General features: G+C 39.2%; 1 protein-coding gene across 2 annotated transcripts in view; it reads left to right on the top strand.

Annotated features, from left to right (window-relative positions):
- Positions 1-22,907, top strand: part of LOC128372896 (E3 ubiquitin-protein ligase NEURL1-like) — a 32,963-nt gene that overhangs the window by 1,600 nt on the left and 8,456 nt on the right. For both annotated transcript variants that reach the window (XM_053333095.1, XM_053333096.1), the window contains exons 2-3: positions 5,273-5,514; positions 7,284-7,605. In XM_053333095.1, coding sequence (XP_053189070.1) covers positions 5,273-5,514; positions 7,284-7,605 — 564 coding nt within the window. The remainder of the gene's footprint in view (positions 1-5,272; positions 5,515-7,283; positions 7,606-22,907) is intronic.

Genomic DNA, 22,907 nt, shown 5'->3' on the forward strand with positions numbered 1-22,907 from the left:
TGGCCCCTTGACAAGAGCTCAGTCTGGGACCTGAAACTGTAAATATCTATAACCCCTGTCATGTTCCAGGGCCCCTGTCCAGCTCAAGGGCCCATGAATCATTCAGCTTCCACCTCTCCTAATTTGGCATCTGTGCGTTTACGTAGTACTGAAGTTTGGGCATCACAGTTTGAGGTTAAACCATTTTTCATGAAAAGTCATTAAGTTTATTTGAACCTTAGAACCTTAAAACGGGCCACTAGCTCTTGTTTTCTTGTTCAACAAAAATCGTGCCTCAATTTTGGCTTCTGTAACACCCTCATTTAGAAAATACCTCCAAAACAAGCAGCAATAATGATTCATTACTTAACATTACAGTGCAAAAGAAAGGGCTGCCTGGAGATATGGTACATGGAGTGTTTTCTGTCTTAAGTAACTTAAGCTAAAATCACATACATGCCCTCTGGCTCTTTAGGATGCTGTCTATGAGTGCTGGTCTTGTGAGTACGTGTCGCCGAGCCTTGATACTAACGTCACACCACATTAGGGCCTCTGTTGAGGTTTCGTACTGAGAACTAGCCTGGGGATACAACACAGAGGAGGCCAGGTGACACTGGCCAGGGCCGTTCTTTGTCTCTGCAGTGTTTGTCCTTTCCAATTAATGACAGCAGCGGCAGTCACATTGTGTGCGGTGGTGCATTAAGTAACATTATCCGTCCTTAAGTTGCTCATCTGACGTTTGTCGTGGCACCTCTCTTTATCATGGCAGGGCTCTGGTAACTGTTAAGCATGACATCTCTGTCAGGTTGCATTACTTTTTAAACACACTTCAACAGCCACTCTATCATCAGCGCTTTTGGCTCTAATCATTGGTTCTGCTGTCATTTAAACTACATCAAATGTGGTATTTTTATTTATCCATTATTTACTAATTTGACTTTATTCAGTTTATATAGTCCTCTGTATGCTCCAAATGCTGTAAACCTATTCCAAGATGCCTGGGATGTGTCAATAAAGCTGCTACTGAGGAAATAATTTAATTTCACTGCTGCAGAAATTATATTAATACAGTGAAAATGAAAAAATAGATTGAAATCTATGCTTAGGTGGTGAATAATGCACACTGCCAGACTGTCTGCCGAAGTGTGTGAGGTGTTGCTGCTGTTTTCAGACCTCACAGGAAATACTCTATTCAGTCTCAGGCCCAGTCATTGATGGAGTACAATACCGCCCTGTTATTTTTTCCTGAAGACATCGCGTATGACATGACATCATAGATGCAATATGGTTGAAGGATTTGTTATGACTTCATTTAAGACCACTGTTGTACATTGAGCACAATTCAGCATTGTTCTGCAGCGACAAGAACATGCAAAGAGCTTCACAAATACACAGTGCTGAGCCCAGTGCACTTGGCAGAGCCTCACCAATTGTGATTTGATTATAGGGAGAAACTCTACAGAAATATGTGACATCTAATTGAGAATATTTAGATTATTATATATTTATAAATTATTTATATTCTTTTTTGAGCCTTTTCTTGTTTAACCTTGACAAACAAGTTTTTACATCCATGCTTGTAAATTAGGGCTATTTTTAGGGAATTTATTTTCATTAATCTGTTGATTATATTTAATAAAATATCAGAAAATGGTGAAAAATGTTGATCACTGTTTCCCATGGTCATATCCTAAAATGTCTTGCATTGTCATGACCAACAGTCCACAACCCAAAGATGTTCAGATAATATAAATGGACTAAAGAAACCAGAAAATATTGAAGAAGCTGGAACCTGAGAATTAGTTTTTTCTTTTTTAAATGACTGAAAATAATTAATTGATTATCAAAATAGTTGATTAATTTAATAGTTGACAACCAATCAATTAATCATTGAAGCTCTGATGTAAATTTAGTCTTTATCCACAGAACAGACTAGAGTTCTTCCGATTATGATACCAGTATCGGGAATGCCTCCGATACTGCCAAAAATGCTGGCATCGGTATCGGCGAGTACTGAAGTCCAGGCACGATCCGATACCACGTAATTTATTAGAAACAGGATTCTATTCACTGGTTAGCTCCGTTAGCTCTGACACACTTCTTCTTCGCTGCTCTTAAAACAGTTGCACTATGCTGCCATGGGCAGCTGCTGTTTTAGAGGGGCGAAGAAGAACTGATCACCTGACACCTGTAACAAGGAGCTAACGTTAGCGCATCATGTCGGCGGTTTGGCAGTACTTCACAGTGGATGTTCCCACCAGTAAGACGGTGACATGCAACATATTCAAAGAAGCAATTTCGAGGGGTGGCACGAGTGTTGCTAATTTCAACACCAGCAACGTAATCAAACATTTGAAGACGTGTCACACTAAAGAGTACAACGAATTTACCAAAGCTAAAGGGAAAAAGAAGGACAAACTGCAGCAGCAAATCTGGAAACTGTGTTTTTTATTTTACAATATTGTGGCTGCACATTATTTAAAAAAATATATATGTTATTCCTAGATTTATGTAGTTAAGTTGCTGTTGCACTACTGTTTTATACTGTTCTATTTAAAAATAAATGGCTTCCATTTGCTGTATTCATTTATGTTTTACAAAGGCTTTAACCTGAGCCAGGCTTTACCACAATGATAATCACATTACAATCATGCAGGCGTAGTATGATTTTTTATTTTTTATTTTTTAAGCACACTGGTATCGGCTGATACCCACAGCACAAGTATCGGAATCAGTATCGGGAGGGGAAAAATGGTATCGGAACATCTCTAGAACAGACCCATTTCTCTGTCCTGAAATCGAAATAGTGGTGATGTTTTATCAGACCCAGCCTAAGAGGCCACATGATCGGCTTTAACCTCCTGACAGTGATAACTGATTTGTCTCCAGGGTACATTGTAAAACCTCTCGACCCTCCAAGGTCACTCAAAGGAAAGCGAGAATAGCTGTCTTTCAGCAGTGGCACGTATAGTCTTCTTCTTTCACACACACAAATACATGCAGCTCCTACTCAGTCTTCCAAATTTAGGTGTGAAAATACAAGCAGCTCTCAAGGACAAGTGCTAATTAGGCCTAAATTATTTATTTGGCTTCCAGTCTTGGCTGGAAAATCCTTAAATGTCATTGTAGAGAGGACTTAAGTGTTGCATTAGAGAAAACATTAAATGAGATTTGTACATGAAGTCATCTCACCGTACATGTACATGTAACGAGAACCCAATGTCTCTGAGAAAATGCCTCCTGCACCACGTCACTGTAACCTTTGCAAAGAGAAATGTGGGTTTGTCCTCATGAAAAGCATTGTAAAACCAAAAAACAACAACAAAAAAACAATTTAGGTACATTATGAGTTACGGTAAGTGGGAGCAGTGGTGATTCACGTGTCACATGGGAAAAATGGAAAAAGACTGCTACTCCTGTGGGTCTGCGCTTATTTTACCACCTCCTGTGAAACAAAGCACACTAAATATCACAAAGCCTGGTAGCTGCTCTATTTATTTTCTTTTAAAAAAAATCATTGGGCAGCTAGTGCATACTTGACTGTAATACAGTATATTGCAAGTGATATGCACTCATTCAAACATAAGCCACAGCTGGATTCACAGCCTCTCTGTTATAAGAGCTGTTTTGAACATATCAGCCAGCTAAACATATACATAAGTGACTCCCCAAAGGTTGCTTTCTGCAGTGCTAATTTAGCTGTTAAGAGAGCTGTTCAGATGTGTGGTGTCGTTGCACCTTACTGTACATGCTGGCTAGTCATTGTTAGTGTGCCTACTATTTCTCCTGCTCCATTTCCTCCTCTCTACTTATTATTGTACAAATGGTGTTCCAGCACAGACCTGACCACAGAGGAAACACTAACCGGTTTCAAATTTGGCAAACTGTAGAATAACACAAAGTGACAGGGTTTTTACTGGAAATATATAATTTACTGAAATTAGAGCATTTTGTATGAACTTCTCGCAGCTGCAATTTTCTCCTTAATTACATAACAATGAGAGCAAGCCTGTCCTTGTATTTTTTTTCCATCCAAAAACATTTTTGTATGTAATCACCTTGTATATTGTTCTTTCTTTTCTACACCCTGTAGGTGTGTGGTTGCACTTATCTACCTTAAGAGGCTGGAAACAGAACCCAAGTATTAGATTATTTAAATGTATTTTCACTGAATTTGACATGTAACATCTATTTATAAATTACAGGAGCGTCCGTCTGTCTGTCTGTCTGTCATTCGCATATCTCTCGAACTGTTTCAAACGTGACAGGTGTCTTGCTATGGGCATGGGTAAGTGCAGTGCCAAGTTTGACATTGTTTGGATACGAAATGTAAAAGATATAGATAAATATATCGGTAAAAGAAGCACACATTTGCTGCTGCCGCTCTGGCCGCTGGCCACTCCCCCTCTCACACACTGAGAACAGCGCAGTACCAGAGGGTATAAGGCAGTAGAGCTTTGGCAGCTAAAATGTGAAATACACTTCAGACCCTCAAAAAAATGGATGAAACTGAAAACACTTCAAATAGCTCAGGCTACTTTATTGGATAAGGTCTAGGGTCATAACAGACCATTGCTCTAGCTAATTTATTTGAGTGTTTCTTGTGTTCTTACACTGTTCATTCAAAAAAACCCACATTTTTCAGAAACAGAATATAATATTCATAAGTATGTTTTAATTAGTGTATAATCACTTGAAAATAAGGATTAGGCTATTGTGTTTTTGTTACCTTAGGATGAACCTTTTCTATATAGGGAGCAGGTCCTCTTCCACAAAGTCCACCATGTTTCTACAGTAGGCCAGAACAAACAAACCAAACTCTGGCTGTAGAGAGAAACACTTTTTTCCCACTAAATCCTACACATTGGTCCTTAATGTGAGTCCACAAAAACCTACATCTTGCTATTTCTAATCAAGAATTGATTGTAAGTATGTTTTCTTAGGTGTGTCTACACAGGTTTTTCCTACCAACATATTCCTAAATACTGTAATCACCCAACTGGGCCCAATTATTCCAATTCATACCACATCTGCTTACATTAAGTTTTTTTCAATTTTATGCTGCTTTCATTTGCTTACACTTTAGGTAATTCTGGGGCACACTAGTATGTAAGGTGAAAAGACATGTGACAGCAGGTCACAAAATGCTATGATCTAATATTCTAATCTGAAATGCAGTTACTTTACTCTAAATTATAAGATTAATTAATTGTCATCTATTTTCTGGTCACCACCTGTGGACCAAGCTAAGCATAGCTGACAAATTCATATTGACTCTTGTTTATCCTCATAGATTCTCTGAATGGGCCATTTCCAGCCACATCCCACCGATGCCATCACAAGCCTAAATGCTGTCTGCCCATTCAGCCATGCAGCAGTCTGTCGTCCTTTCCTCTGCTCTTCCACCCCAGCACCAAGGGCTCGCAGATCGTCATGGACATGTCCCAGAGGACCGTCAAGAGACAGGCCAGCTTCTGTAACGCTATCACCTTTAGCAACAGACCTATTGCTGTATATGAGCAAGTTCGGCTGAAGGTAAGGAAGATACATGGCAATCACTAGCTGATATGTCCCAATCCCATACCACAGTGTTTGCTTATTCTGAGCCTGTTTAGAGCACGCCGATTAAAAAAATCCATTTCTGAGCGAGGCACTGATGGACACATTGTGCTCTGGTGCAACCTGTTACGAAAATGTAGGAACTACTTGAGAAGTGCAATTGCTGCTGTGACAGAAAAAGGAAAGCTAATAAGTCATTAGAAAATATCTATTTTACCATTTGTGATATTGTTTTTATAAATCAGGGACCCATTTCACCAAAAAATAATTTGTGAGACATGATGCCATCATTATCAGGCACAGACCAGGTGGAATCAAATGCAGAGACAGGGACACAGGGATGAAGAGTTCTCAAGCCATTTAATCAGTCCAAAAAGTCAGAAACAGGAAATCCAAATCACAGGGCAGAAGTACCAAATCACTAGGCAAAACTGGTCAATAACACTAAGAATATATACTGAGATATGAATGCTGACAGGAAACTGACAAGACAATCTGGCACAGAAGTGAAAGAGCACACCACATATATACACTGGATGATAACGAGGCACAGGTGTAACACATTAGGGGAAGGGAGGCAAACAGGAAGGGAGGCAAGACAATGGAAAACACAACAAAATAAAACAGGATGTAGACAAGACACAAAAACTAAATCTACCAAACTACCAGGCCCTGACAATCATGTGCATCACTTGCAATTCACATTTATATAATGGGGCATTTTGATAACTTCCCCCGTATCCTTTAAAAAATGTTACTGAACAAACAACACAACAGTTCATGAAGTTATTGTGTACTAATGCCAACATTAATTCTAGGTCTGTACGTGACTCTTCTGAAACTGATTTGGCTGTTCAATATGGAGATTTGACTATTTGCTCCTTTTTTCCACATAGACTATGTGGCAATCAGAAAATCCATTGGCATGAATTTCAGTGATGACTTTGACCACATTAACATAGCCAAATGCAACACAGTCATGGGAACATATTTTGATCATTTAAAAAGATAAAATAAAAGACAGCTGCATATGATGCAATATTTGAATTGTGGCCTATCTAAATTGCTGACATATAACGTAGGGCTACCATATGGATTTATTGGAATGACAGGTATCTCTCTTTAAACATAAAAACGAATAAATAAAACCAAACAAGAATAAATTAACACATCTATCTGTGTTATCCTGTTATTGTAATGTACACAAACTGTGTACTAATTAGGGGGCAGCCCTAATTAGTATACACTGAACTGCGTAATGTTTGTAAAGTAGTAAGGACACGCTAAATTTGACTATGATGAAGAGCAAAGTCCTCCTACTGTATGTCTCTCCCTCTCCTCTCTCCTCCATTCTTTGTGTTTTTAATTTTCTTCTCCCTCCCCTGCCTCACTCTTCATCCCACCACTTTGCTCTACTGTTTTGTTTTCTCTCTTTTCTCTCTCTCTCTCTTTGTGTGGGCCAAAGCAGCAGCTTAGAACAAGTTTCCACTTCACCTATCAGGCCATCTATGTCTCGAAAGTGAGAGAGCAGGGCAAGCATTGCCATGTGAGGAATACTGTTATCTTGCACAGTAAATGCAAAGTAAATAGAGACAAAAATTGTTTGCAGATGATAGACATACAAAGGTACCTACACTAGTCTTAGTTTTTTTAAATTAATCTGTTTTTATTTTATTGTTAACACCTCAAAGAGAAAAGTAAATGTAAAAAATGATATCAAGTTGAATTAAATTTGTACTCTCCAGATCACTAAAAAGCAGTGCTGCTGGAGCGGTGCTCTGCGTCTTGGTTTTACATCCAAAGACCCGTCCAGGATCAACCCAGACACCCTACCAAAGTACGCCTGTCCCGATCTGGTCTCTCAGAGCGGCTTCTGGGCAAAAGCTCTGCCGGAGGAGCTCTCAAATGAGGGGAACGTAATCTCCTTCTGGGTGGACAAGAAGGGCCGGGTGTTCTATCGAATGAATGATGCTAGCCCCATGCTGTTTTTCAGCGGGGTTCAAGTCTCTGAACCTTTATGGGCTCTCATAGATGTCTACGGCCTCACCAGGGGGGTCCAGCTGCTAGGTGAGTCCAGATTATGTTCTTTCTGGAAACAGTAACTCAGTTTGAATTGAGAAGTTATCACAAGCTTTCGGCTGCTTTTTTTAGACTGGGACATTTCTTTTTTTTTTACGTCTGATACTTTGAAAGTGAGCGGTTATAAGGTGATGTTACCTACAGCTGCTCTCCTTTTCCCACACCCACCAAAATAGCTCAGTGGAAAAAGATGGTGGGAGATTAGGTAGATTGTATAGTTACCACGGTCGTTAGTATCAAAGAAGTCTCCCTTAGGGGGAATTTCAAAATGTCTGAAATCCATTCTAACAATTTCACCGTGCTGTTTAAATGGTCATTACATCAAAGAAATTAAGAGCAAACAGGTCCTCTCCAATCATTAACAGCAGTTTTTCACTGCTTTGAATTATCTGAAGTATGTTTTCATGGTAGCTTGAGATGCATTTATGAAACACATCATGCGTTGAAAACAGCTGTGTCCAATTTTTGAAAACAATGCAAAATAGATAAATAGGAGTTCTTGTGGACGCCTCAGTATTTATTTACTGTGTAACCATTTCCAAGAATTGCCCTGCCTCTCATCTTGGAATAGAGGCTGTCAGCACCGTTAATAAAAATAGAAGAGGCTCCCATATTGTGGAGATAGTGCCATTTAACCTCATTTCTTGCGGTGTGGTTGACAGCGAGAAGCGTGCTATCTCATGATGGGCTGTTTGGTATCCAGCGCCGGAGTGCGACTATCTGGGGTTCAATGGCCTTGCGGTGCTGACCAGTACACAGCTCTTGTCGGAGAACAAGAGGAGTGTGTTGGTCATCCCAATAGGACAGACAAGAGGAGGGATGATGTCAGGTAATGACATGTCTGGGGTGTTTTTCCAAGACAATCAAACCAGTGGAATGTCTCACTCTTTGGGTCCAAGTCCGAATTCAACTTCATGTGACAGCCTAAAACAAATTGTCATGTACAGCCATAGTATGATATTATATCCAAACACTGATTTGTGTATTTATGTTTTGCCATTTTAAAATTAAAACCAAGTATATAGTCGTACTTCATGTAACTTTTGCTACTGTTTTGCCTGTGAATTAGGCCAGCATCCCTAAATCCCACAATTTCTTCTCTGGTTTTCCCACATTGATCACCTTTATCCCTATATTGATGGCTTAAACCGAAAAGCCTCGGCCCTCAGTCAGCTGAAGGATCACTTGGCTATCAGCTTTCCTCTATAGCCCGAGAGCGTCACCAGTCAAGAGCATGGTATATCTCAAAGGCCCAGTATTGTCTCAGCAGTTGGCTGCAGTTCAGCAAGCACTTAGTCTCTGAAATATGGGCGGACACATCAAAGTCTGGTGTTGCGAACTGGCACATGTGCACATTTTCCTTTAACAGAAGGACGCATTTTGATACTTAATGATGCTTACACTGGGGTCCGATATTAATGCTACACCAGCTGATAAATTGGGCCAGATTTCACCTGTTGTGGGCAAGTTATCACAGAATCTGTCCAGGTGGGAATTACAGGTCTGTAGCAGTTGTTGTTGTTTTTTTGCAGGAGACAAATGGAGCGTGGAGCTGTGAATGAGCTCTGTGGAGTGTAGAGAATGGTTTGGATGGGTGACCTTGATTTGGCTTTTGAGATAAATGCGCTAGACAGTAAGATTTAAAGAGAAAATAAGTCGTTGACTCAAGTAATATACATTGCTGAGTAAGTGAGATAATGTAATAGTGTTTTTAGAATTTCACGTTCATTTAGTTTATGTTGAGAAAATGAAAATATGAGTAGTGATAGCGTATTTCCTCTTCCCCATAACATTTAACTGTTGTTTCTCTAAGCTTAACCATTCTTGTGTTGTGACCTAATTTCCCAGCTGACACAGCTTAGTCCATAGACTAGGCCTTTCTCAATCTGCGTTCTTGTCTGTACTTGTGTTCTTGTGAAACATAATTCCTTTTGGAAGATAAATGTTAGTGTCATGGATTAAATCTATCATTGTTGCTGCCACATTAGTTTGTTTGAAAGTAAAGTGAAGCTTCATGTTTTTACTGGATAAAACAACAGCGCTGCCTCTGGATTCTATATGTATAGATATCACCACATTTCAATAAATAAAACTGTAGTAAAATGAACACATTTTAAATGTATTTTCATTAACTTACAGTTTGGGTTTTTACTATAGCTACATTACAGACTGAATTACACAATTTGCTCTATGTTTCTGTTCATGAAGTTAGTGGAGCTATGAGTTGAGATTATTTTGACATAGTACAGTCGGATAGTTGTGTTTAAGCTGAGCTGTTGCTGTCAGCAAGTACGCTGCTGTTCCAACTGCAGAATAATTGTACTGCGTCATTCTGTTCTCCGAAATTTATACTCCTGAGTTGAACTACCAATTCCAATCTTCCAAGAACGCAAGTTCAAACACTGCTGCACATGGTATTGAGAAAGCTCCTTTAACATGACAGCAGCTCCCCAAAAGTGAAGCCAAAACATCTCAATCATCACCTGATGGCTGGCTGCAGTGTAGGTCATAAATCTCGTGCCCTCCATGTCATCAGACAGGACATGAGCAAGTATCATGATGACGTATGTTCAAATGCTTATTGTTCTGAGAAGTTTGTTTTCAATTAGTTATTTGACAATATAAAAAGGGGATGTGACGTCATGATTGACAGCTGTAATACAGCCACCCTCTAACCTTTGTCCGACAAGCTGCTACAGCAGTAGCATGTACATTTTCATTTGGGATTCCCTACTAGCTTTAGCTTCTAGTTACTTGCTGGTTTTGGCTGGTTTACCTCTCCATGGCAGCTCCTCTTGGTGACAGGACAGCTGTCAGTCAAGTTGAGGGGGTGGGTCCTGAGGGCAGATATACCACCACTGCTCTACTGTGCAGACTCTGGTTGCAAATGACACAAGTAAGATGGCAGCTGCTAGAAAGGAGATATTTTGGCTTCACTTTTGCATAGCAGCAGGAGGTGAAGACATGTTGTCCATCTTCATCAACAGTTTATGGCTCATCCCAGCCAGCCTTCACTCTCCCTTATTTAAAACCTTATGTCTTGGTCTTATGAGCATAAATGTATCTCATCACGTCCTTTCTGTGAATAGCTTCCTTGCTTTTCATATTTCATAAATGAATTATAAAAGTGTCCCTGTTTGTGGTTTGACTATTTTGCTTGAACTAATCCATCCTAGAGTGAACAATGTTTTCTAAACCTAGAGGCTGAAATTCATTCTCAACCCATGATTTAAGTTGCATCATTGTAAAAAAAACTTTTAGATATTTTTGAAGCTCTTTTTCAGTGACCTACTATGAAAGTGAACCATTTTAGCAGGGTTACTGTCAAAAGTATGTTGTTTGGGGATTTGTTTAGCCTGTGGATAATCCACATCATCCACATGCTCCACAGGACTCTCATACCGTGGTGTCCGATTGATCCTTTACAACCTTGCATGCTGTGTTAAAGAATTCATCAAATATGCTATCCATTGCTGTCTCTCAAAGTTGCATACCGCCAAACCGTTTTCCTGCTGTCAAGTTTTATTCTACTATTTAAGGATCTATTTAAGAGCAGTGTTGTTTCCTCTGTAAGCTTCTATCAAGGGAGTGCAGTTCAGTAGCTAGCCACCCATGCAAGGAGTCAAAGGCAATCCTGAGATCTGTGAGACTGCTTGAAAGCTGAGATGGTGTTGCGTAAGAGAGGAGGCTAAATTAATCTGCTGAAATCAAACTGAGCCTCGGGGGTTGTCCAGACCAACAATGCTGCCCATGCAATTTAAGAAAGATCTGTTACATCACCGCACTTGTCCTACTCACGCAGCTATCAATAAAGACTGAAGTGCCTTGCTTGGGCTATGTACAGAACAGATTGTGCTGTTGAGCATCTGTGGCGCTACACAGAGACACATAAGCCCTTAGAGGGACTGACAAAAGGTTTCTTAGAGTGTATTATATGTCTCAAAGCTCAATTTGTCAGCTGTATTTTCACACGTCTCTTCATCCAAGCAATGTTATAAGGACAGAAGATTTAGAAACAAAAACACTATCTCCCTAACAAACATATTTTAAAAATATGAACGTTTAATGGTTACTTTTCAGGTTGTTGTTTTTTTTTGTTTTTAACTTCTCAGCTTTTGAATTTCAGAAGGTTGTTTGTTGTAGAAGCTCCAGAAATCAGGTCAAAGATAACGTGCAAATGTTTTCATTTCCCTGAAGTGAAACACATATGGGAATGGTACACCTTCCCGCAGTCAAAAAAAGTAATGGAGAATCACAGTTATCCCTTTACACATGTATGTTTGCAGACTTAACAGAATGTGTTTGTTTATGGGAAGAATCCCGAGAGACCACACAGCATCCACCGTTTTGTACAGGTATGATGGATTCCTTCCAAGTTAGATAAGCGGAGCGAGTCAGAGGCATCTTTTGATGGATGCAAGATGCTCTACTGGGGGTTTGTTTACTAGAGGTAGATGAGTCACTTAATCACTGACAGAACGGTAGTGATCCGTGAGACCGGCGTCAGCTAACATCATCTGCAACCTGTCTCTCTAGTCATTAGAGAAGAATCCAAAATGTCTGCCAGACTGCCAAGAGGCTGCGTACCTCTCAGGTGATTAAGAGGAGGGTGTTGACATCAATCATCTGAGTACACGGCATTGCAATACATTAATCCTGTCGAGCATCACGGCAGGGAAAACCTGGTGTACAGTATAATTTTCACGCAACATCACTAACATTTCAACCTGAGGAGACAGAGCTAACAGTTTCGGAAGATGCTACAGAACATAGATGGCAATGTCAGTTTACAGTATATCTCAATCTATCTCAACTTCTATTGGATGGGTTTCCAGACATTCATGGTCTCCAGAAGATGAAGAATCCTGACTTTTTTGATCCCCTGAATTTTTCAATTTGCACCTTAAGGTTGTGATAAGGTTGACAATTGTATTTTATTTATTTATTTTTTTGTGAAACAGATTATTGAATTGGCGTCTATAAAAATTACGTCATTATTTAAATTTCAACAAAACTCATTAGATTCCCATCATCCCTTAATGTTCCTTGTGTTAAATGTCAATTAGCACGTTTGCATATTAACACATTAAACTAAGATGGTTAACATTGTGAACATTACCTGCAAAACATCACAGCATATCTAACAGCTACCATGGCTGTAGACTCATTTCAAATTCATCGGTGCAAACTTGCAATATATGGTGGTCACTATATCTGAAACCTTTTTTAAACTCTTGTTATCACATGGTCCTCATCTTACTAAAAGTAAAACAGAAATTATCTCTTAGAAGTTAAAAGATCTCTGATTCACACCTTTATGTCAACAGATGAAAAGAATGAGTAGCATGGAGATACTGGAAAGTTCTGGAGATACTGGAAATAATTTAAGTATGATGAAAATGAAGGTTGCTGTGGAGGTACAGAGGGAAAAGCAAAATTACGAATTTGAAAATAGCGAAACAAATGAGTAACAGGGAGGCCATAGCTAGATGACAAGTTGGCACAACTATCAAAGACACCATCTACATATAAATGTTTGGATTGTTTGATACCCTTGTCATACCACACTGAAAATGTTGAGTCCGACTGCGTAATAACAAACACTCTGCCTCTTTAGTTGATATGAGATCGAATTCTGCCTGTAAATCTAAACGCTGCTTAAGCAGTTCTGGAGAAGAGTTCAGTGCACATCTTTGATCAAGGTTACTCATCGCAGATGTAAGTACATTAAGTCTAGCATTAAGCGTTTTATTAGAAAGAGATTTAAATGTCTCCCATAACAATGAATATGAAGTGAAGTCATTCTGATTGAAAGAAAGGAACTCATCAATAGAATTAGAAATGAAGTCACAAAATTCTTTATCTGACAAAAGAAGAGCGTTAAATCTCCAAAGTGGTGGCCTATGTTTATAAGTAGATAATTGAATATCTCATAATAAAGGTGCATGGTCAGATATTACGATGCCTAAATAGTCAGAGGAAACTACACATGAATTAAGTGGGCTATCTATGAAAAAATAATCAATCCTTGAATATGAATGATGCACCTGGGAGAAAAAAAGAGACATTTTTAATAGAAGGGTTATGAGATCGCCATGGGTCAACAAGACCATTCTGTCTTATAAAATCAGAGAATGTTTTAGACATAGCAGATTGAGTCAGATTATGGGGATTGGACCGGTCCAACATTGGGTCAAACACACAATTTAAATCCCCCGTCAAAGTTTGGTTTGGTGCATATACATTTACCAACAAAACCTTTTTTGCATTAGGGTTCCAGCAACTATGAGGTATCGGCCGTTCTTATCAGCAATGACATTAGTGGATGAAAACTGTACTTTTTTGCTAAGTAAAATGGCGACTCCTCTTGCTTTTGAATTAAAGTTTGTGTGGAAGACTTGACTCACCCAAGGGCAATGTAGTCTATGGTGATCTTTAATCCGAAAGTGAGTCTCCTGTAAAAATACTATATCCGAGTTTAAACGTTTCAAGTGTGTAAAAACCTTAGATCTCTTAACAGGATTACCCATGCCTCTGATATTCCAAGTAATAACCTGAGAGGTGTGCCTGACCCAGCAATGCTGGGACCTATATTGCCGTTAACCATTTAAATAAGATAAACAACAAAAATACAGATAGCCATAAAGAACCGAGGTGGGACACCCTCCCCCCAAAACACCCCTAAACACACATACACCCAAAGTCTCCATATAACCACAGAACAAAGGAAACCGCAGTGTTTCACACAGTAACGAAAGGTTGTCCACATTAATGTGAAAACGACTCAGAGAGTAAGCAGAACAAACAGAAGTAAGAGAAAAAAATCCTACCAATTTCAAATCTGGTTAACACTATGCGCAAAATAGCAAATAAAATATAATTTAAAAACTCACACCACAAAGTCTTGTTTTGTCTGATAGTGAACATTCCAAAAAAAGTATCCCTGAGAGTCGTTTGTAGTTCCTGCTTCAAAATATCAGTGATGTCTTTCCTCAGCGAAGCCAGCAACTCGAACTTAAGAGCGGTAATGTCAGGGTCAGCTTGCGACGAGGGAGTTGGCGGCTCACTCGAGGATGTAGCTGTAGCTTGTGGGCTAGGCCTCAGTTGTGTCTGAATAGTATTGCGAGTTTTTATGCTCTTTCCAGCCATTTTAACGTGGTCCAAAGTTAAACTTCCAGATAAAAAATGGAACGGAGTAAGTAAGACAAGACTAAATATAATTATAAATATTAATTATAAATATAATAATATAGACTGAAAAGCGCAGATGAATTACAATTTTAATCAAAATGGGCAGGAGCCTCCAAACTCACATCCTATTCCATTAACTGCTCAGCAGCGCCCCCTCTTTGTGTCTATTTCTAAATGCCCACACTCACAAAGTTTTGATTTGTGGATAAAATGGTTCTAAATATAGAGAGGTCAGATAGTTGCAGTCTGACACAAGTGGCCAAATACAGCATGGAGTCAGTCTGGTGTTTAACTCAAATAACAATGCAGGTAAAAATGGCTCAGTATGACAGGATAAAGAACAAAATGAAGGCCATAATGCACTGAGTGAAACTATAAATTCAGGTTTATGCTGTCTCTAAATCATGTGAGATTACCTGTGACGGGGCTTCATAAGGGAGCAGCAAACTCTTTTGTTAATTTTGATTGATGAAGACGTGATAGACCTGAAGGCTTTGATTACTCCTAACTACTGCAAAATGGATGTTGTACTAAGACGTTCGATTTCTGGTCTGCTGCTTACATCCAAATCCTCCAAAAACAATAAACTGGAAATTCAGCATGGTAATAACAATATGCAAAGTCATCTGTCAAAAGTCTCTTTCTAGCCAAAAGCAAGCAGTAGACAGAGAGAGAGAGAAAGGCAAAGAGAGAAGATAAATGCCTCCATATTATAAACATTTAATAATTTCCTTCAGCTGAATTCTTTTGGCAGAATTAGACTAAAATCATGAATCATACTACAGCCTGTCACTGTCTTTTTTCTGTTTTGCTCTCTCTTTCCTTCCATGCTCCCTGTCTGTATGCTGATCACACAAGTAAATTATATGAAAAATGATCCTTTTTTCAAGGGATTGGACACTTAAACCTGATTATAGTCACATTAAGATTTTGCAAGACTATGCATCCTGTCCCAAGTTCTCCTCTTTTGGAAATTACTGAAGCCTGCAACTTATGTTGAGGTCAAGAGGACCATTAAGGCCCATGTTGATGCCTTTTTTGGGGAAAAAATCTAAGCCTAGATAATTGTGGCAATGTTGTCCATTTCTAAGTATTGTCCCTCTCAATCTCATGCTTGTAAGTCTTTCCCACCATACTTGATGCTAAAGCTGTAACTCTCCCTAGCGCCTTTCCAAGTGCAGCATTTTGCACCTACATACAGTAGTACTTTCACATTCATTCCTTAAAATGACAAAAACTAAGTACAAATGCCAACATGCTTGTGATTTCTAAGGGTTTCTTCCTCAATGTGTAGATATTGAGTCTTTCAATTTCATTTTAATCCTTAAATGTAATGTTTTCAAATCAGTAAATACTGTTCGTACTATATATAATAATATATATTTTTAAAATAATTTTACCTGTATTCATCCTTTTAGATACTAAGTGCCAAAGTAATACACTGAAGACTAGAACCTACAGTATAGTGCAGAATTGAGATGCAAATAACCTAGATTTTCTTAATTCCAGTGCCATGGCAATTTCATAATCTTTTGTTAAAATGTGTTTCCATGCGTGCTTCCTATGATACAAAGATACACCATGAACAAAAATGTTCCTTGGAAGAGGATTTTAAATACAAAAGTTGAAACATTCACAATTACTGATTATAACAGTTCAGTTTCCCCAAGATAATAATAAACTTCCTTAATCTGCAAGAGATTGGCTGTAATCAACAAGAGAATAGGGTTGGATGAAAGCAACCATGGCAACGGTGCATCAGAGGCTAGTGTGAGTCAAGAGCAAAGCAAAATGCCAAGAAATTACTTGAAAAAGCAAAATAAGATAAAAGACATTCCTGGACTCAAATGAAAATTTAATGATTAAATGTAGTGAAGACACTCAGTGAGCAGTTTTTTCAGGGTATTACACAACAAGATGGACATGTATTATTAAATGGCCACTTTACACTCACCATTTTTCAGAAATTTTTATCTTTCATGGTTTGTATATACTTTTTCTTAAACCTGCAATAACACATTTTCAGCCATTTTTAGACAGCTGCAGAAGCTGTAAACACTAAGCTGATATGTGAGCACTTTTTAAGTTAATAAGGTGAGCATATTTACACATCATTATTAGGCTTGAGCACTATGTATTTCTTCATACCTTCACACCTTCCTCACATTTCACCAGGGGATATGGTATATGACAGTATTTGTAAAAAAAGAAAAAAAAAGAGCAGAGCTACTGGTGATAGAAGTTGTAGCATTTGTGACATTGTGTAGCCTAATGCTGTGTGTCTAATATGCCGTTAGTCTGCTTGAACAAGTATTTCACTTTCTTCAGTTTCAGACCCACAGAATAATAGGAAATAAAAATAGGAAAAGGAAATAAGCATCCTTCTTCCATCAATTCTTAGCAGGGGACTTGATGACACTTGTTGCCATGGCAGATACCAATATATCGGCGGGCTGGATGGTGGTGGCAGGCTGGCAGTTGAATAAAATCATGTGGCTAATAAACTGCTCTTTATATGAGGTATCCGGGACTAAACCCAAAATACTCCCACACAGGGACAGAGGCATTTTTTTCTATTTTACTAGTCCTGTAATGTTATTTCTACCACTTGTAGTCACCATCTTTGTCAGCACAGCTACCTGTTCCATCAGCTGGTGGCTGTGCATTACATCTCTATAGTCTATTTTTGATGATATTGGAAATCATAACTTGGGGATTTCTAAATACCCTTCTATACCATAACATCTTCATAGCACCCAAGCCTGATCATTGGCATTCATTTGTAGTCATGTATCTATCCACCTGATGAATACAATTCCAGTATTCACGCTCCTTTTTAGCTTTGTTTTTGGTCTCCACCAACTCCTGCGTATCTGCCTCTTGAGTAGTTAAATGGTGCTCGGCAGGTAGCGTAAAGTGGATTTATAGAGCTTCACACTGAAAACAGCAGCCTGCTGCTGGCAGAAATTACACTGATGAGAAGGAGGTGAGAGTGAACAACTGTAAAGGTTCAGGTCGTAAAACCAAAAACTAAGAGCTGAAACAGGCTGTGAGGGGAAGTCCAGAGTCTGGTTATAATTCACTGTCGGTTTATCACTTAGACATGAATTAAACCAAAAACTAACCAGACCTCCTCATACCTATTACATGTTACACTTGATATGCCATACACATCATGCACTGACTACGGTATAATGACAGTATCTTGATTTACCCTTTATTTCTCCTTTGGAGCTTTATTATTACTGAAGTTAAGTCATTCTGTCAGACACTTACAATAAAATGAGGGGCCTGGTATAAACTAAAATGTTGGAGAATTGTCCTTTGACCTAACATCTGCCAGCATGTGCACATTGGGATTATGGTCTATGTATTTATGAGAGCTCTGTTTCAAGTGATCTCAGTGCTTGGAATTTATTTGATTTGTTGAACTAAAATAAATGCCGCTGGACAGGCTATTGTGCCTCAGCTGGGATTTAATCGGCCCAGATGGAATCGAACAGATTTGCGGAGAAATCAAAATAGAAATCGTAATGGAGCCTGTCAGGTTTGAATCCTGGGAGCTGCGCTGTATGGGGGAAAGCCTTCGGAGAGGAGACTAATCACTTTCAGATGACCAGGGTCTAGTCCCAGTGACGATGTGAATGTGTGCTGTGTATTCTGTGTGTGCGTGTTGGTGTGCAGATGTGTTCATAGTGTGTGTAGTTTTTCACACACACTCAATATTGCATTGACCAAAACAATGAGATGAGTCTTGGAGAAATGTGTTTGTAATCATATTAAAACACCAGAGACGCCTCATCTACCAATGCACACTCTCACCTTGAAGGTACTCTGCACTGCGTGTTCCAGCACTTTAGAAAAGATAGGTATGTTGTTCAAAAGGGTGTTACCATTATAAGCTGAAAGAGTGTGTGAAGTGCATTGTCCTTTATGCATATGGAGACACTTAAGTTAAGTTCAGAAGTGGCTTTTAGCTTGTTTTGGAAACACTGTGCCCTTGTGACATCCCCTGAAGTCCTTAGCGTCGTTTTCACTGCATTTGTCACCTGGGTGTGTCCCACTTTTCTTTCAACGAGCACAGTCCAAAACGCTCCGAAACATCTGGCACTAAACCAGAGACCCGCCGTGATCTCTCAAAAACGCCACATATGTGGCTCCTATTGCACATGGCATCTCAGATACTCAAACTGTTAGGCTTCTCCCTTATATCAGTATCTCTAGCCATGTGGCCCCATCTGCTCCACACTCCTATACTCGTGCCATTATCTTGACCGGGATACCACTCCTTAAAAGCTCATCAATGCAAATTTTCCCTCTGAGCCAGTTTTTGTCTTTGAGAAGCGACAGCCCTTCTTTCTCCTTTTTTGGGACAGACACACAACCCCCACCCCTCTAACTTTCTTTCTCATGACAGATGACTTCACTCACTCATTCTAGACAGAGCCCTGGATTGGCCTCCTCGGTATGCATACTTAGGGCAAATCCCCTAACACACATACACACACGTCCAACTGGTGCATCTGACCTTGTATAGGGGTTGCAGCTTCACTAAAAAACCCCAAAAGCCTCCTAATCCTGTTCCACAGCGCCAAGGAATAAACTGAACCCTTCCCTGTCTAGCCTTGCTATTGTCTGACTGAGAGCTGTTTAAGGCTAAAAAAGGCATTAGACATGTAAATATCAAAAATACTGGCACAGTAGTAAATGAAGATAATCCATTGAGGCCCGTCTAAAATATATTTCAAGATGAGGTGGAGTTTGACTGCATTATGTTAGTTGTCATTCATGTATCTGTTCACAGTGGATCTTTTCAGTTGTTTCCTCCACATCCTTCTTCCCCAGTGTTACAGTAACTTTCCAGAAACTGTTTTGTCCAGTTGGGTTAAGAGCTGAGGGTTGCAACTACTTTGAATAGGTAAACCTGAAACAGGAAGAGGGATGTTTATTTCTCCATAGGGGGGATTTTTTTGGTGTGGGTGTTTTCTTCCACAAAACCATGACATTCCTCCCTAGTGTACAGCAAGAGCTTTCAGATTATTTTCCCACAGCCACAATACTTAATACAAAGCCAAGAGGTCAGCCATTGAGTTGAGTAGAACTGTTCAAAGACCACTTAATTTTACTAGAGCAATTTCAGCCATGCACTTAATCACGTCTGTATTGTTTTCAAGCTTGAAAAAAGAAGTGATTCAAACTTTCTGTTGCTATTCAAAAGCCTCAAGGACCTGAACTTTAAAAGTAGAATATAATCACCATTATGTTCAATAGGTGCTATTATAAAGCCACTGGAGCGTCGCCAAATGTTAAGACTCAAAAAGTGTGTCACATTAAGCTGCAGTGAATTTTCTATGGATGCCATGTTTAATTTTGGGACATACTGTAATTCAGAGGACAATAGGGCCGACTGCATCTGTTTGAATGTGAGTGACATTTTAATGAGTGTGTAGACTGAAAGGATCTAGCTTTAAACAACAGTTGGCACCTTTTCAACTATTATAACAAGAAAGTATTTATACCCCAGATCCAACAAGGTAAAGAAATTGTTTACTGTTATGCTGCTGGACTATCTTGAGTTAACTTTTTTTTGTCAGATGTACCGCCACAGCCCTTTCATATTGAACTGAAATGCATTTTTATCAACACCAATGATCATGCTCATAACATGGTCATCTCAATATAATAGAGTGGATATCCCTTAACGACTGATTAGGGCTGCAGCCTGACTCTTCAGTTTACCTCGTCTTTACGGAGCTTTTTAACGAGTTTTAGTTTATTGTTTAGCTGTCCGGCCCGTAGCTTTACTATTTTGGTTCACTCTCAGTGCTCTCATCATGTCTTGACCAGTGGCAAAAAAAAACACAGTAAACAAATAGCTGATGAACATAGTGGAGCATTTAGCAGCAAAAGTGTCAGATATTTCCCTTCAGGAGATGGCAGAAGCCAACAACAAAGCCAAAGAAGAATGAATATTGAACTTACATTCAGAAACAGACTCCAAATGAATGTTGCTACAGAAGAAACTGTTTGCTAACAAGTAAGCCATATCAACTTAAAAGGATATATCAGTGCCGTGTTCACAACTTGTTTCCACTGCCCACAAGTGGTTAATGCAGATAATGCATTAAGTTAATGCAGGTTTTAGTTTGCATTTGTACAGCTACTACTTCTAGTGTCAGAGGCTTGACATTTCAACCATTTATTTGTTATTTATAGCCATCTAATAGTCTAATGGATTTCAGGCACTCTCAGTCACAGCACATAGTATTTAGGTGGTTGAGGATCACTGTCTTGATACTGTCGAAAGCCATGTTCCCCCCGCTATGTGCATGTGTTTGCTGTGAAAGTAGTAGTTTACCCCATGCAATCAACCCTGGTGTGGATGTTGTAAACATGCAGTGAATGTTGGTGCACATAAACAGATGTTCATCATTCGACACAGAAGATAAACAGTGTATTGTGTGTTTCAGGCCGCGTAATCTCACCGTGTGACTCCTTTTTTTCCACATTTGTTTTATTTGTGAAATTGTATCCCAGACTCCTTTGAGACCAAATCCAGGAAGAGGTCATACATAAGTATTTGCTTCGTGTCTTATCTCTCATTGTTTTGTCTCGTTTTATCTTTTTTACATCTTTTTCTCTGCAGTAAAACTTTAAACCTAGTATTGTTACTATTCTCCTCACGGATTGTTTTGACTGCTTCACCACTCTCAAAAACAGAAACTCTAAACCCCAGGAAGCCATAATAGCAAGAGTAGAAATTATCTCTTGTATCCCAAAGTCGGCTAACTTTGCCTTGAAGATGATAAGGCTGCTAATAATAAGAGCCTCCTGCTTGGTTGTGGACACTCTTGACTGAGGAAGTAATTAAGTTCAAGCAGTTTATCAGTGGCTGGCCGGAGATGTGCTGTCTTTGTGTGATAAAGAGGGGCTGGAGAGGTATGCCCGTTCTCTCAAGTGTCCATCCCACCCTATTTTTCATTCTCTCCTCATCTTTCACACTACCTCTTCATCTACTTCCCATAGGGGAAGCCCAAAGCGTATCCAGGCTAAGAGCCACACAACTCAGCTATCATGTCATTCATCCCTTAGCCCGTCCCTCACCACTCTCCTCAAATATCCAATCAGGCAAATTTTAACCTGTGTTAAAGGGGTGTGTTAAATTTGGCAGTGTGTCCCAAAGCGTGCCACGCTGTAGATCCATTTGAACTGACTGTGTGCATGGAAAGACAAACTGTGTTTCTGTTTTCTTTTTTGTAACGATGTTCCTATGCGGCTTCTATTTTAGAGTCGGCAGAATTAGAAGAGGAAGGGCTATTTATGAGGGTGGTACATCGTATGAGCAGACATGTGATACACTTTTTAGAATGCCTTTTCCTTTCAGTGATTGGAAAAAGCTGCTTTTGGCATTCAGACACAGTACTGAAAATGACAACAGTGTACAAAGGTAGAGTACATTAAGCCACTGCAGCTGAGACAGTTTGTTATGTAAACACCTAGGACCCGTGGTAGCTCATTACAGAAGTTTGAAACCCTGCTGGATTATACATACACTTCCAGTCCTTGACAAAGACTGAAGGCAAACTGGCTTCATTAAAAAGTGGCCTTTTTAAAAAAACAGTCTTAATAATGTCACCTTTTTCATACCTTAGTGAAAGCTGCAGCTTCAGTACTCTGTCTCTCTGTACCGGAGGCATTCAGCAGTGATGGAAGAACAACATACATCCTTTAGTTCAGGAAACGTTATAATACCACACCATGAAATATGCTAGCAATACAAGCAAAATGTACTTGAAGTATTAGAAGTAAAAAATATTCATAATGAAGAAAAATGACCCCTGTCAGTGTTGTAGTATTTTGTTATTATTAAGTAGCATTTTGATGTTGTAGCAAGTCAAAGTGGAACTAATTGTAACTATTTTATATAGGCTACTATTGGATAAGTACTGATAATGAATGTGCTTTGACCGTAAACAGTAAATTTATGATTTGTAAAATAAACTCAAAACCATCCCTTAGGCTACGCCCCTTCTGTGTAGTTCTGTATGATTACAATAGAAGCGTATCTGGTCTGTCAGATGCAAGTAAAATGGACAACT

Source organism: Scomber japonicus, chromosome 14 (assembly GCF_027409825.1).
Source record: "Scomber japonicus isolate fScoJap1 chromosome 14, fScoJap1.pri, whole genome shotgun sequence".
NCBI lineage: Eukaryota > Metazoa > Chordata > Actinopteri > Scombriformes > Scombridae > Scomber > Scomber japonicus.